At 41.2% G+C, this 13847-nt stretch overlaps 1 protein-coding gene across 1 annotated transcript; it reads left to right on the top strand.

Moving 5' to 3' along the window:
- The first annotated feature begins 3880 nt into the window (after positions 1-3880).
- On the top strand, positions 3881-6829 carry LOC110861672. The gene has a single exon (XM_022110800.1). The coding sequence runs from the start codon at positions 3881-3883 to the stop codon at positions 6827-6829; it is 2949 nt and encodes a 982-aa protein (XP_021966492.1).
- The last annotated feature ends 7018 nt before the right edge of the window (positions 6830-13847 follow it).

Raw genomic sequence — 13847 nt, 5'->3', positions numbered from 1 at the left:
TCAGAATTCTACATGCATAAATAAGTATGTAAGCTATCCCATTATTTTTAAGAATATACATAAATACATATTTATGTACACAGGCTTGGCTTGGTTTCCATTTTAATGTATGCAGAATTTGTCTACTTGCTTAAATATTCTGTTATAGCACATGATTTTATAAATTGATAAAAAAATAACCCCCTATTTGACGAAGTGGAACAAGTTCATATGCATAAACGTGCCCACCTTATCTTCCCTACATACAGTAATAAATAGGTAATTGTATATCGTCGTACTAATTCATAAAAGACCTAAGTGCAGTCGATGTTTAATTCAGAAACGACCGAAGTGCAGTCGATACTTAATTCAGAAAAGACCTAAGTGCACAGAAAAATAGCAAGAAAAGACCTATGTGCACGTATGTATTTACTTATGGCTAAATCGCGCGACATATGAAGATTCGTTTTGGCAAGATATAGCCATAAGTAAATACATACTTGCACATAGGTCTTTTCTTGCTATTTTTCTGTGCACTTAGGTCTTTTCTGAATTCACCATCGACTGCACTTCGGTCGTTTCTGAATTAAGCATCGACTGTACTTAGGTCTTTTATGAATTAGTACGACGATATGTTCTGTTATTGCATTCAAACAGGAAGCGTCAATATGAATATTCAAGCACATCCTGCAATTTTGTTTGGCCAAAGTCCGTCCTCTATTATAAACGAAAAGTCAGTAGAGAAAAGTGTGCAAAGTCGGCGGCACGTGAAGATTAAAAAATAAAACAACTTGGCAAAATGTACTCTGAAAATTTTTACAAAATATTTCACCTGGAATTTCTCCTTGCGTCTGGCATAGGCGTTTGCAGTTTCCAGTTCAACCGTAGAACAAGACTGCTCTACGCCACGCCTGCTTTGAAGAGGAGATGCCTCCTAAGTTCTACATTTACCGCGTTCCACATTTTCTTCCATGCCGGATCAACGCTTCAAATGGTCATGTACGGAGGTGATTCGGACTCGCACTTTTACATCAGGTACATTTACACGATCGTTTCCGTGCTGGAATTTTGTGGGGTTGTTATCGTTAAATGGAATGAAGACGATATTCTGCACGTGATTAATCAACTCATGCGGTACATCGTAAACTTTTACGGTAACAAGGCTAAACTTTTAACAATGCCACTTTTGAAAAGTGGATGCACTATTAATTTTATTTCAGGTACACCTAAGCGTGTGCTAAGTACAATTTGAGGCGTTACTAAATGCGGTTAAATCTTGGTCAAGGTCCTAAGGATTTAGTGTAGTTTATTCAATTTTGATGTTGGAGTGCATTTACTTTTCTATAAGGTGACATATTTCTAAGGGAGAAAGCAGAATTTCCATCACGATTTCTAATTTAACCATGATAATTTTCTTCCTGTAGGCAAATGGATGCCTAACTACGATCCGACGAAAGACTTCGTCTCCATCATGACCACAATTATTTGCTTCCTCCTCTTAATTGGGCCAAGTGTGGCGATCCCTTTGGCCCCCTTGTTCTTCCTCCTGTTCCCCTCGTCCCCTGCTCACATCTACTCGCTCGTTCCAAGCAATTCCTCAGATATTGTGAAGTGGGCAGTATTCATTTTGAACGTGGCGGACTCCACGCTGATTTCCACACTGGTGTGGTACGCGCTTATGATCTTCATCACTGCAGCCGTCGTATACTTTTGTAAGTATTAGGGAGCTTGCGAGTTAGGGCAAAGACTCAAAATTTTGACGCAAACGCTAAATTTAGCGTCACAGTTAACGTTAGGTCTGCAAAATTTATGTGCGGATTAAGGTTATAGAAGATTTCCTCCAAATTGCGTCTATCTTAACACTTACTAAAATCTTGAAGATTTAAGCAAAATCAGAACCATATGCTTCTGCAAAATGTAGTTTTTAGCGTAAAACCTCAAACAAATTATCCCCAAACTGAATTAAAGTTAACGAGAAATGGGCGTCGCCCAACGTTGGCGGGCACCACAATTTAATTTATTGCTACGTTAAATTTTAAGTTTAATGCTCTAAATTGTCAACCTCCGTATTCATTGGTTAGCTAAAATTCATGGCATATTTTACGCAAAACTAAATTAATTCTTAGTTTCAGCGTATTGTAGACCGAGTATCTTATTTCCCCAGCTTTTTGAACCTCCCTCTCTTAAAAATATTACGTCATTTTTGTGTGTGCGTGCCTTTCACCTTTTTTATGTGAGAGGAAATACTCTCTTTCCAGCCTTTGATTGAGAAGCATTGCTGTTCGATTAATTTTGTATGAGTGTCGACAATAAATTAGTTTCGTCATTATTTCGGTTATAATTAAGGACGGTCTCACCACCAAGCTGACAAGACTGATCGAGGTCAAGGAGCAGATTCAGGAACTGGATCAGAAGGTTTTGGACATGATGCTGGACGAGAAAACTCCAGAGCTACAATATGACGAAGAATTTGCTAGTATTGAAGAGTACAGAGAAAAAGTGATAGCAATTCAACTGAAAGTAGAAAGAAAATTCGGTCCGCGGTCAGGTTCACCCAGTCCTACGAATTCCAGCTACAGCACAGCCTCTAGTGGGAGAGCAAAAAGAAATTACAAACTTCCCAAAATTGAATTGATGAAGTTTGATGGAGAGTTGAGAAATTGGTTGGAGTGGTGGGGCCAGTTTGCCAAAATCCATGAGGATCCAGATCTGCACGCGACGGACAAATTTCACTACCTGTCCCAGTCAATGGTCAGCGGGTCCAGGGCTGCAGATCTTGTCAAGAGCTTCCCAAAAACAGACGACAACTACCCTAAAGCGGTAGAATCATTAAAGGAGCGTTTTGGGAAGGATGACATCCTCGTCGACATGTATATGTTCAAAATAAGGGTTTAGCTCATCTGCTCAACGAGTACATTTAGCGACTACTTTATTTAAGATCAAGTCATGTCGTATATAAGCAAGTACAATTAATGCATTCATAATGCATGCATAACCTAGCAGGTTAATAAACTGATGCAAATCCACCCATAATAGTTGGTGGTCTAATATTTGATGCTATGCACATAATTGACATACATCATTGGCAGATCATATCATGATTATTTTTAACAGTATACTCGACAGTTGGCAGAATTACTCCTCAGCAAGGATAAGCCGCCTCTCGCCAAATTCTACGACAGTTTACAAACTCAGTTGCAAGCGCTACAATCATTAGGAGTGAAGTCCGAGCGCGACACGCTGTTCCTGCGCCCGCTAATAGAAACGAGTTTACCCAAGGAAATTCTGACTGCATGGTATCGATCACCTTTATCAGAAGAGGATGGATCAAAGTTGCAACCGGTCAAGACCAAGTTGGATTTCCTCATGCAATTCCTGAGAAACGAAGTGGAGAGAGAAGGGAAACTCAAATTGGCGTATGGAGTTCGTGACAAGAAGACGACACATGTTGAGAGGCAACAAGCGCCCCACGATGACCTGCCCACCGCCGCCGGTCTATTCGCTGGGATGACAATCTCGTGTTGTTTTTGTGGAAAGGGTCATGCTTCTCAAGATTGCATCAAAGCACAGTCAATGACTGAAGAGGAGAAGAAGGCCAAAATTAAAGAGAAGAAAGCTTGTTATCAATGCTTAAGACCTGGTCATCCAGCTAATAAGTGCAGAACGCCAATTCGATGTCCAATCTGCACAAAGAAACACTACGCTGTGATGTGTCCAGATTCAGGAAACAAGCCAAGAACGAATCCAGACCAGCAACGACGTCTACCAGAGGGACCGCCAAATCAACAATTTGTGTCCATGTGGAATCAATCATCTGGTGGAGTGCTACTGGGAACAGTTTTAGTGCGGCTAAATGGACGGGCACGAAAGGGTGGTCCGACTAATTTATGATACCGGAAGTATGCAGTCATCAATCAAAGCGGAAACAGCAGCAAAATTCGGGTTTCATAAGGTTGGGGAGGAGTTTCGTCGTTCAGTCCTATATGGAGGAGTCGTGACCCCACCTCGAATGTTTTCAAAATATGAAGTCCATGTCAACTCCTTGGATGGGAGGGTGAAGAAGATGCTGACCCTAGTTGATGAGCCGAGAATCTGCGGATCTATCCCTCGTGTACCAATCGGCCCGTGGATAAATCAATTACAAGAAAAGAATATTTGGTTTAATGACTTCCGGTCGGATAGTGAAGAAATCGAGATTTTAGTTGGGAATGACCACTATCAACAATTGCTCACCCGAAGGAGGATCACACTAACATGCGGGTTGACTGCGGTCGAGACAGTGTTCGGGTGGACTTTAAATGGACGGGTACCTGAGGATGCCATGCAATTTCAAGATGTTAATTCTGCCCGTTTAATGGTTTCCATGACTTTATCCCATGCCAATGTCCAAGATTTATGGGAATTGGACACCATTGGTATTCGAGACCCAACAGAGAGCAAAACTAAAGAGAAAAGGGATCTCGACGCATTGAAACAGTTCTCCGAAACCGTGACGCGCAAAGAAGATGGTAGATACAGTGTGACTTTGCCGTGGGTGCATGGGGTGCAAAATATCCCTAATAATTACAGTGTTGCCGAGAAGAGGTTGCAATTCACCACACAGAAGTTATTAAAAGACGGCGTGTATGAAGAATATGATGGGATTTTCAAGGCCTGGGAGGAAGAAGGGATCATTCAAGAAGTGAAGGACGATTCAAAATTGTGCCATTACCTTCCTCACCGTCATGTACTGAAACCGGAAAGTCAAACCACTCCAGTCAGACCAGTCTTTGACGCCTCATGCAAGACTGGGAGGAACCCTTCATTGAATGACTGCTTGGAGAAAGGCCCGAATCTGCTGGAGCTCATCCCCTCAATACTGATGAGATTTCGAGAGAAGAATGTGGGGGTGATATCCGATATCCGGAAGGCTTTCCAGATGATCGACGTGCAAGACCGCGATTGTGACTTTTTGAGATTCTTGTGGTGGACATCTTCAGAGGAGAAAACCATCAAAATATATCGTCATCATCGTGTGGTTTTTGGCGTCAATTGTAGTCCCTTCTTGTTGGGTGCGGTGATTAATAAGCATTTGGATTCAGCCGCCCCGGATCAACAACGGATGGCGATGCAATTGAAGAATTCTCTTTACGTCGACAATTGTGTGACCTCTGTCAACTCAATGGCAGAGTACGAGCGTTTCAAGTTGTGCTCTACAAACCTGCTGGCTGAAGCGAAGATGGAATTACGCCAGTGGGAATTTGGTTTTGTGGAGGAATTTGGAGTTGGTGTCAACTATAGTTTGGATTCTCAAGGGCTCAACTCTCCTCAAAATCAAGATACGGCCGTGCTGGGTCTCAAGTGGAATAAGCGGAGAGATACGCTTCGATGTGTCATCACTGCCGCTGAGAACTTGGAGAAGATAACCAAGCGGATCCTATTATCGCAAATTCAGAAAACTTTCGATCCTTTGGGCTTCTTATCACCAGCACTACTCATCCCAAAATTATTAATGCAAGAATGTTGGACTAAGAAAATTGGTTGGGATGAAGAATTACCAGATCAAATTCGAGTGCGTTACTTGGATTGGATGAAGAATTATGGTCTCCTATCGGATGTTGAAATACGGAGGCAGGCAGGATCAATCATTGTGGACGCTGCCCCCAGATCACGACAAGAACTCCACGTCTTTTGTGATGCCAGCACTCATGCGTATGCGGCAGTGGTCTTCTTGAGGGAGGTGAACGAAAGGGGAATTACGGTGTCAATCCTGCAATCCAAAACAAGACTCGCGCCCATCAAAACCGTTACGATTCCGCGGCTGGAATTACTGGCCTGCACGGTGGGAGCACGACTTGCTCAATCAGTAATTAAAGCGATGCGTTCAGACCTCCCCACATTCTACTGGAGTGACTCAACGACGGCACTGGCGTGGATAAGTCGGAATAACGAGTGGGGGACATTTGTCGGAAACAGGGTAAAAGAGATTTGCCAATTAAGTAACCCTGATGATTGGCGACACGTTCCCGGGATTTATAATCCAGCCGACTTACCATCCAGAGGATGTGATCCTGTCAAATTTTTGGAGTCTCGATGGTGGGAGGGACCAGCCTGGTTGAAGCAGTCGTCAGATCAATGGCCGTCGGAAAATATGAAATACGATGAAGAAACAATTCATGTGGAAGAGAGAAAGTCAGCAGCGGTGGCCAAATTATTAAATGAAGTCCAGAATCCTTGGTTCACCCCTTTCTCCACTTATCAGAAGAACATTCATTTCATTGCATGGATGACTCGCTTTGTCAAATATCTGCAAAAATTACAGTACCATAAGGGACATTTGACTGGGAGTGAGATTTTGGATGCGGAGAAGAAGATATGGAAATTGGTGCAGAATGATGTCTTCCCCAAAGTTTCAAAATTCATGCATGGAGTCAATGTGGATTTGGATGGAGATGGTCTGCTACGAGTGAGGACAAGATTACTGAATCGTAGTGACATGGAAGATTTCAAGAGACCAATCCTCCTTCCGAAGAAACATCAACTTGTGGAGCAATTGATCATCAGTGAGCATCGCATCAATTGTCATGCTGGGACACAACTGCTCACCGGAATAATTCGTGAAAGATTTTGGATTCTGCAAGCGAGAAGAAGTATTCGTTCGGTGATTGCAAAATGTGTCCAATATCGCCGGTTGAAAGTGAAGAATTTAGAAGTCGAGCCTGCAGCTTTACCGGAGGACAGAGTCAAGAACGCAAAAGTATTTGAAGTAATCGGAGTGGACCTAGCTGGACCGCTGTATCTCAAGGACAATAACAAGTGTGGATCGTATTGTTCACCTGCGCAGTATATCGATGCCTGCACTTGGAATTAGTGTCGTCCTTAAGCACGGAGGCATTCCTTGACGCATTCAGCCGGTTTTGTTCCCGTCGTGGCCGCCCGTCCATTGTCTACAGTGACAATGGCACCAATTTTGTGGGGGCCGACAATGCCTTCAAAAGAATGGACTGGAACAAGATAGCGTCGACAGTCCAGTTAAACCGAATTCAATGGAAGTTTAACCCTCCCTCAGCCGCCTGGTGGGGCGGTTTCTGGGAACGTATGGTCAGGACTATGAAGGAGTTGTTAAGAAGAACTTTGGGAAAATCGACCCTGACCTATGACAAACTACACACCCTAATTTGTGAAGTGGAAGGCGTGATCAACCGCAGACCATTGACTGCTCTGAGTGACAGTGCAGATGACCTTTCACCCCTTACGCCATCATTGTTTCTGGACGAGATGCCTTGCCCTGATTACAACGAGTTTCTTGATGCAAGTGGATTTCAAGCAATCAATAAGAAGAGGAAATCACTTTTGGAGCAAATCAAGATGAGATTTCGCAAGGAGTATTTAGCCATGCTCGTCCAGCGACAAAAAGAGAAGAAGACAGTTGAGGTCGCTGTGGGTGACGTCGTCCTTGTTGGATCAGACAACCAGAAACGGTGGGAGTGGCCGATGGCAAGAATTTTGGAGCTCATTCCGGGTAAAGATGGAGAAGTAAGAGTGGCGAAGGTAAAAACTGCTCATGGGATTCTTTTTCGCCCACTGCAACGATTATTTCCAATGGAGGTGACCACGGCTGAACCTATTCTTAAAATGGAACCCAAGACGCCGATCCGAGAAGATGGCCAAGTATCACAACCCAGCTCATCACCGGAAGTTTTCATCACGCGTTTTGGACGTCAAGTGAAAGTGCCAGATAGATTTTAAGGGATTTATTTAAGTTTATATGCATTTTTTAATTTTGTCTATTGTTCTTTTGTTCAGTTTTTCACAAAAGAGGTGGGAGGATATTGTAGACCGAGTATCTTATTTCCCCAGCTTTTTGAACCTCCCTCTCTTAAAAATATTACGTCATTTTTGTGTGTGCGTGCCTTTCACCTTTTTTATGTGAGAGGAAATACTCTCTTTCCAGCCTTTGATTGAGAAGCATTGCTGTTCGATTAATTTTGTATGAGTGTCGACAATAAATTAGTTTCGTCAGTATTTCGGTTATAATTACACTGGTCTCGAACTGTTTATTGGAGCTCAGCGGAAGAAGCCCGTTTTAATCGAATATTTAATTTAATAAGTACATACATACTCTTATCTCATCCTCGGCACGTTAATACGAAAGGAATCATTAGTACGGGTAGTCTTTTGTCATTCCTTCAAACAGCGTTTCTCCTGATTTGGCTGGAGTTTCGAGCTACTTGTGGTAAAAGGCTGAGGTACAGAACGAGTCCAGAGTTGCGCCACGTGGATAATTTGACCCAAGAGTACCGTTGCGTAGAACTGCTCCACACGGAATTCATGCGCACCGCAGGCCTCGTCTTTCTCGCCTTCCAATTCTGCATGGCCCAATTCTCACTCGTCTGCAACTACTCTGTCATCAACGAGTGGGAAAGGTTGGATTTCTTCACCGCGGTAAGAATGAAGAAATTTGAATAATGTTCCCAACCCCTTTTTCGCATATTCCCCTTCAATGTTAATTAACCCCTCGATTTTGTGTCCTTTAATGTTAATTGCCCGGTGAAATGTGTAAATAAGTACGTGGGACACTTCAGGGCATTAATACTACAGGATATGAGGTGGGCCATGTGGTACAATTAATTTCTTTTTGAAAATTCACGCACAAAAATTTGGCAGGGCCCCCTAAAGAAATTTGGCTTAATTTTCAGCAGAAAACTTTATGCAGAGCGATTTGTGCTGAAAACATTGTCGAGGTAGGCAAAACTATGCAGGATACAAAAAGCATCGGGCTTTATGGTTCCATTTTTAAATAAGAGATTTTTCTTCTATGCAAAGGTTTTGGCGGACAGTCTCTTAGTTACATAATTGATCATACCATAGTCGATTGCTGCAGAATTAGACACACATAAAGATCTACTCGGATTATCCTCATAAATCTCTGGAAGTTTTAAACCTAATATTTATGTACATGAATGGTCCCTTTTTTAGGGAATGCTTGTGTTGTTTGGAGTAACTCTGCAGACGATTTGGGCCATCGTGCTGGAGCTGGCGGGACGTTTCCATAGCCAATCGAAACGAACGTTAGGGTCCTGGAAGGCCTTGGACTTTAAGTCGGTGACAGAGAAGAAGTACATGTCCAAGTTTAGGAAGGGTTGCTACCCATTAGCGATCGGAGAACGGGGTCTGTTCATCGTCAAGAGGATTTCGGTTCTCAAGTTTTTAAGGGCCATTGTGAAAGGGACGTTCAGAGCGTTACTGACTATTGGCGGGACTGGGAAACATGCCTGAGTAAAAAGTAAATAGGACGCACAATGGGTGTAACTATATCAAATCAAGTTCATTCAATGTAAGTACGTAGAATGATATGACATCTTGCATGCAAGTAGATAGATGTTTGTCGACAAATGAGGGATCGACAACTCGTTTGTCGACCATCAATCCGGAACCCGGCCGATTAGTTTCCGAAATTAAGGAGTGCCTGAGTAGTGATTGGCACCAATGAAGAACATATTTTCGTCGAACAAGAATTTTGATAAATAAAAAGCAATCCGTAAACTCTACTTGGCACATTTTGGGTAGTTCAAAAAGTATTTAATAACGTTTCTAATTTTTGCCAGGTAAGTACGTATTTATGTATGTACATATTTATTTACAAGTAAATTTGGTGTAATTGTGTATATTACAGTATCCGTACACTTATCCGTTGGAGATGGTATATATAAATACCTTATTCCGTTTTCATGCATTGAAATTTGCATGTTAATCTGAAATACAGATATGATGTGATGTGCATATTTCTTACAATTATTCATTCAATTCATTAATGCAATTTCTTAGAAGGACGTAAATATATAGGTGTGTGTTGTGTTCCAATATGTATCTGTGCATATGTTTCAAGTAAAATTTTATGGACTCTTGCGCTACTCACATTTGGTTAGCATGAAATAAAATTTGTCCATTAAAAGAGCGGGGGCCAAGTTCCAATCGGTCCATCAAGTGGAATTTGTCGTAGTGCAGGAATTTCTTTTGTCAGTGGTGTGGAACTGTATAAGTACTAATAAATTTGTTGTGATTGTAGCCAAAATCTGAAATGATATTTTCATAATTCGCGATTAATGGATCGAACACAATTCATACTAAATGGAACCTTTATCAAGATACGCCTGGATTGAGTAGAAAATTTGTACAGATCTTTCCGTTGACTGGGTTGGAAATATGGAAGGCCAATGGTCACATGTCTGACCTGGTTTTCCCTGATTGAGGAAAATGCAAGCGATAATTAAGTTCAATTTTGAACTTTGCCGCTAATGTTTCTTTTAAATGGCCCATTGAACGGGAAGATGAGTGCTCTGTGATTCTTAATTTTGGTTTGTTTTTTGTGTAACTCTGGGAATTTCCAGTATATCATGAAAAAGGTTAAATGGTAGATAAATTACGAATAGTCTCTTATTTACAGGTGTGATGATTCCTAAATTAAAAGTCATGAATTTGGTCTTGATCTCAATTGCCTCGAGCTTTTGTTGTCTACAAATCTGCAAAACAATTATTCCTCAACGTGATTGTTTTTAGATCTATGCATCAAAATTACCTTGCAGTGGTTTAAATTCTTAAAATCTTCTAATTTTCCCAAATCGAATAAAATATCTTGACTTTCGGATTCCAACTCCGACCCCAGTCTGGCCACCATGTACAGCAAGTACAAGTAAACCACCATGGTAAAAAAGTTTTGCATAATTTGCGAAAAGTTGGGATTCTTGCGTGACATTATTGAGGCGATGAAATATCCAGAAAAGATAATTCGCAACACACTATGTCCAATATCCAAGGAAACCCAAGGACCAAACAATTTCCCAAATTCTGCGACCTGTTGCCTAACATTATTGTATAAATCGACGATGTCGTTGTGGTCCAAAGTTGATAGTAACTCGGAATCGGGATCATTATCCGGAAAATATCTTTCTAATCGGGGCTTTTTCCTTATCAAATTAGAATCGCCGCCGGGACGTCGGGATCCTGTATTTTTTAATTCCCTGACTGCAATGGCCCTTATTCTTTTCAAAACTTCCAAATACCAGATCAAAAAATACACCTGGAGAAATGCGAAGGCGGAATGATAATATCCCAGTACAACTGGACCAACCCGGAGAAATAATACTACCCCGGATATTGAGATTCTTGACACGGAAAAGTACATGTCGACACTCCAGTACGTAATTATTGCGAGGAAGATGGCAAATTCAATTTTGAACCGGGGATAATGCCGATTCTTATTTTTTGCTGGGTCAAATTTGCTTAACAGAAGAAAGAAATTTTTGTAAAATTTAACAAGTTTCTTGCCTTCGAATGCCATGTCGAGCTTGATGAATGTAGCGCAAATCATGTGAGACACAGATTTGACTATGAGGACGAAAAAATAGGTTCCCCGAGTTTTTAAGATGTTTATGATTTCGGAAGATGTACAGGATGAAGTGTTGTGGATAAAGCTTAGGAGGAGGAGAAGTGAGAAGGAAGTGAAAAGGAGGGTAGGCAGGTACTTTATGCGGACGGACGCGAGCGCTTTCTTGACTCTGGGGAAAGATGAGGTGTTTTTATGATTTGTAGAATTTTCTAATGACACGGGGACAAATCCCAAGACTTGAAAGAGGCGAAGGAAGAATATTTCCATGTTTCATGTAATTCGGGAAGTTAGTGAACCTGACCAGCGATATAAGAGGCAAGCAGATGTGCAATGAATTATCACAGTCGGTAAGAACACGTACATATGTAGATATGTATGTACGTATGTGTCTGCAACTTGAATGTCATGAGTAGATATCGATTAGTTTGGAAGAGAATGTCCGACGATTTTATTTTACGGTACATAATTACAAAGCAAGCATTAGTTAATTGAGTTTGTTACGATTATATTGGCGTGACTGATTAATTGATTGTTAGATGTATCTAGGACAAACACGAGCCTTCACGAAATAAGGACAGGTTAGGTTGTATTGGGTGTGTGTTGGGTTGTAAACGTAAAAATGTCTGAATTTATACTTCCGATACGTCGGCTAACTCTAGGTCTTTTTACCGAGCTATGATCGCAATTATTTTCCTCCATATGAAACCTTTAATTGATTAGCCAAAAAAATTCCTACGGGATATATGTATTTATATACATATTTCAGATTTTGAGATAATAGTACAGACTCATGTAAGTAGAAATTCTTGCCCAATTAGCCCAGGACATCTTCCCGCACATGTCACTCAGACCGTTTTTTGTATGTGAATTTTTTTGTTGTTTCATAACCTTACCGTTTTCTCACCACATCAAAATTTCTCTGAAATTTTTAAACGCCCATTGCTGCTCGACCAAAGTTGTCATCTGAACTCTACGAGCGTCACGTTCGACCTTTCGTATTGTACTACTCATGGTAAAATTTTCAAAATTAAATAAATATTTACAGATTCACGAATTACAGCTGGGTTTGACTTTGAGCGGGTGTTGAACAATGACGAGGAAGAAATTTTCTGGTAACCCTTTAGACCACTACTTACCCTACGTCTTTCGCGAATTGTCACAATAGCGCCAAACACGTCTTCGTTATCTACTTACTAGTGAAAAACTACGGAATAAGGCTTTCCAGTGGAAAAGTTATAAGCAGGGTAAAAACATAATCGGCAATAAAATTGTAACTCAGCAAGATCGCAACCTTCCGAACTTCAACAAGTGGACCAACCCTGACACCAAACGGGTACAAGGCGGCGAAACGTTTTCGTGAAAGCTTCCCGATTTTGACACCCACTTCGGCACGAATTTGCTTAAAGAGTTTGTTGGAGGCGTCATAAATAGCGGCGGACGGCATGAGCGTGACAGCAAAGGCGACTCCATTGTTGGCGACTCCATTGTTGACGACTCCATTGTTGGACAACGTGGGAAAGGGGACGTACTCGAAGAGAGGGAGGAAGCTGTGGAACCGAATAGAGGCGAAGGCGCACGGTATGATCAAACAGGCCGGGACGCAGAAGCACAGAACGGGAATGAGTAACCAGATTGAGGCGTGGGTATAGTAGGTGGTGAAAATATGGAACGTTTGAAAAATGGCGATCTTTCTGAAAGGTGGAACCAGTGGGAAGGGTCCAACTCTGAAATGTAATTTATAAAAGTATATACATAACAAAATATGTTTGGGAATCCCAATTTGGGATTCCAGGGTTTAGTCCATGTACCCTGTCTGTAGTGATACCGGATCATCATGGGCCGTTAGTATACGGCACGACTCATTCCTTTGTTCGCAAAATAATATTTCGAATTTTGCACAAAGGATGGCTAGACTTTATATTAGAATCTGGTTGGGACCAAAACCCGTTTTATACAGTGTATTGACATGAACCACATAGCTCGAGAATTTCAATAAAATAATCGAACTGTTTCGCTTCACACTATCGCATTGTTAAGTAGAATACAAGAAATCTGATTTTTAACAAACCGAGACATCAGACTGCACCAATCGCATTGAATTATAAGTGTAATTATCCGTCATCATGATAACCTGCTTAGGCCATACATCCAAAGAGATAGCGTTTGAAGGTTCGGAAATATTGTGAAGGCATCCGACGCAACCATGAATCCTTGTGAAGACTTGGCGTAAATTTCAAACCCAATAAATATTAGAAAAATAAAGGATGGCCAAATATTCCTGTGAGTTGTACTGGAAGATAACATAGAATAAAAGTACTGTGATCTTGTTGGGACGACAACGAACATTATTGAAACTGCAACTGTTGCCGTGGAAATTATAAAAAGAGTGGCAATAAAACTGACGTCGATTGAATTGAAAGTCCACAACTTATTCCCAATTTTTACAGATGGGTATTCTGAAAATCAAGAAAATTAATTGTGAGACATTAAGAATTTTATT

The sequence above is a fragment of the Folsomia candida genome, unplaced genomic scaffold, assembly GCF_002217175.1.
Source record: "Folsomia candida strain VU population unplaced genomic scaffold, ASM221717v1 Fcan01_Sc044, whole genome shotgun sequence".
Lineage (NCBI taxonomy): Eukaryota > Metazoa > Arthropoda > Collembola > Entomobryomorpha > Isotomidae > Folsomia > Folsomia candida.
This window is presented reverse-complemented; position numbering and strand designations above follow the sequence as displayed.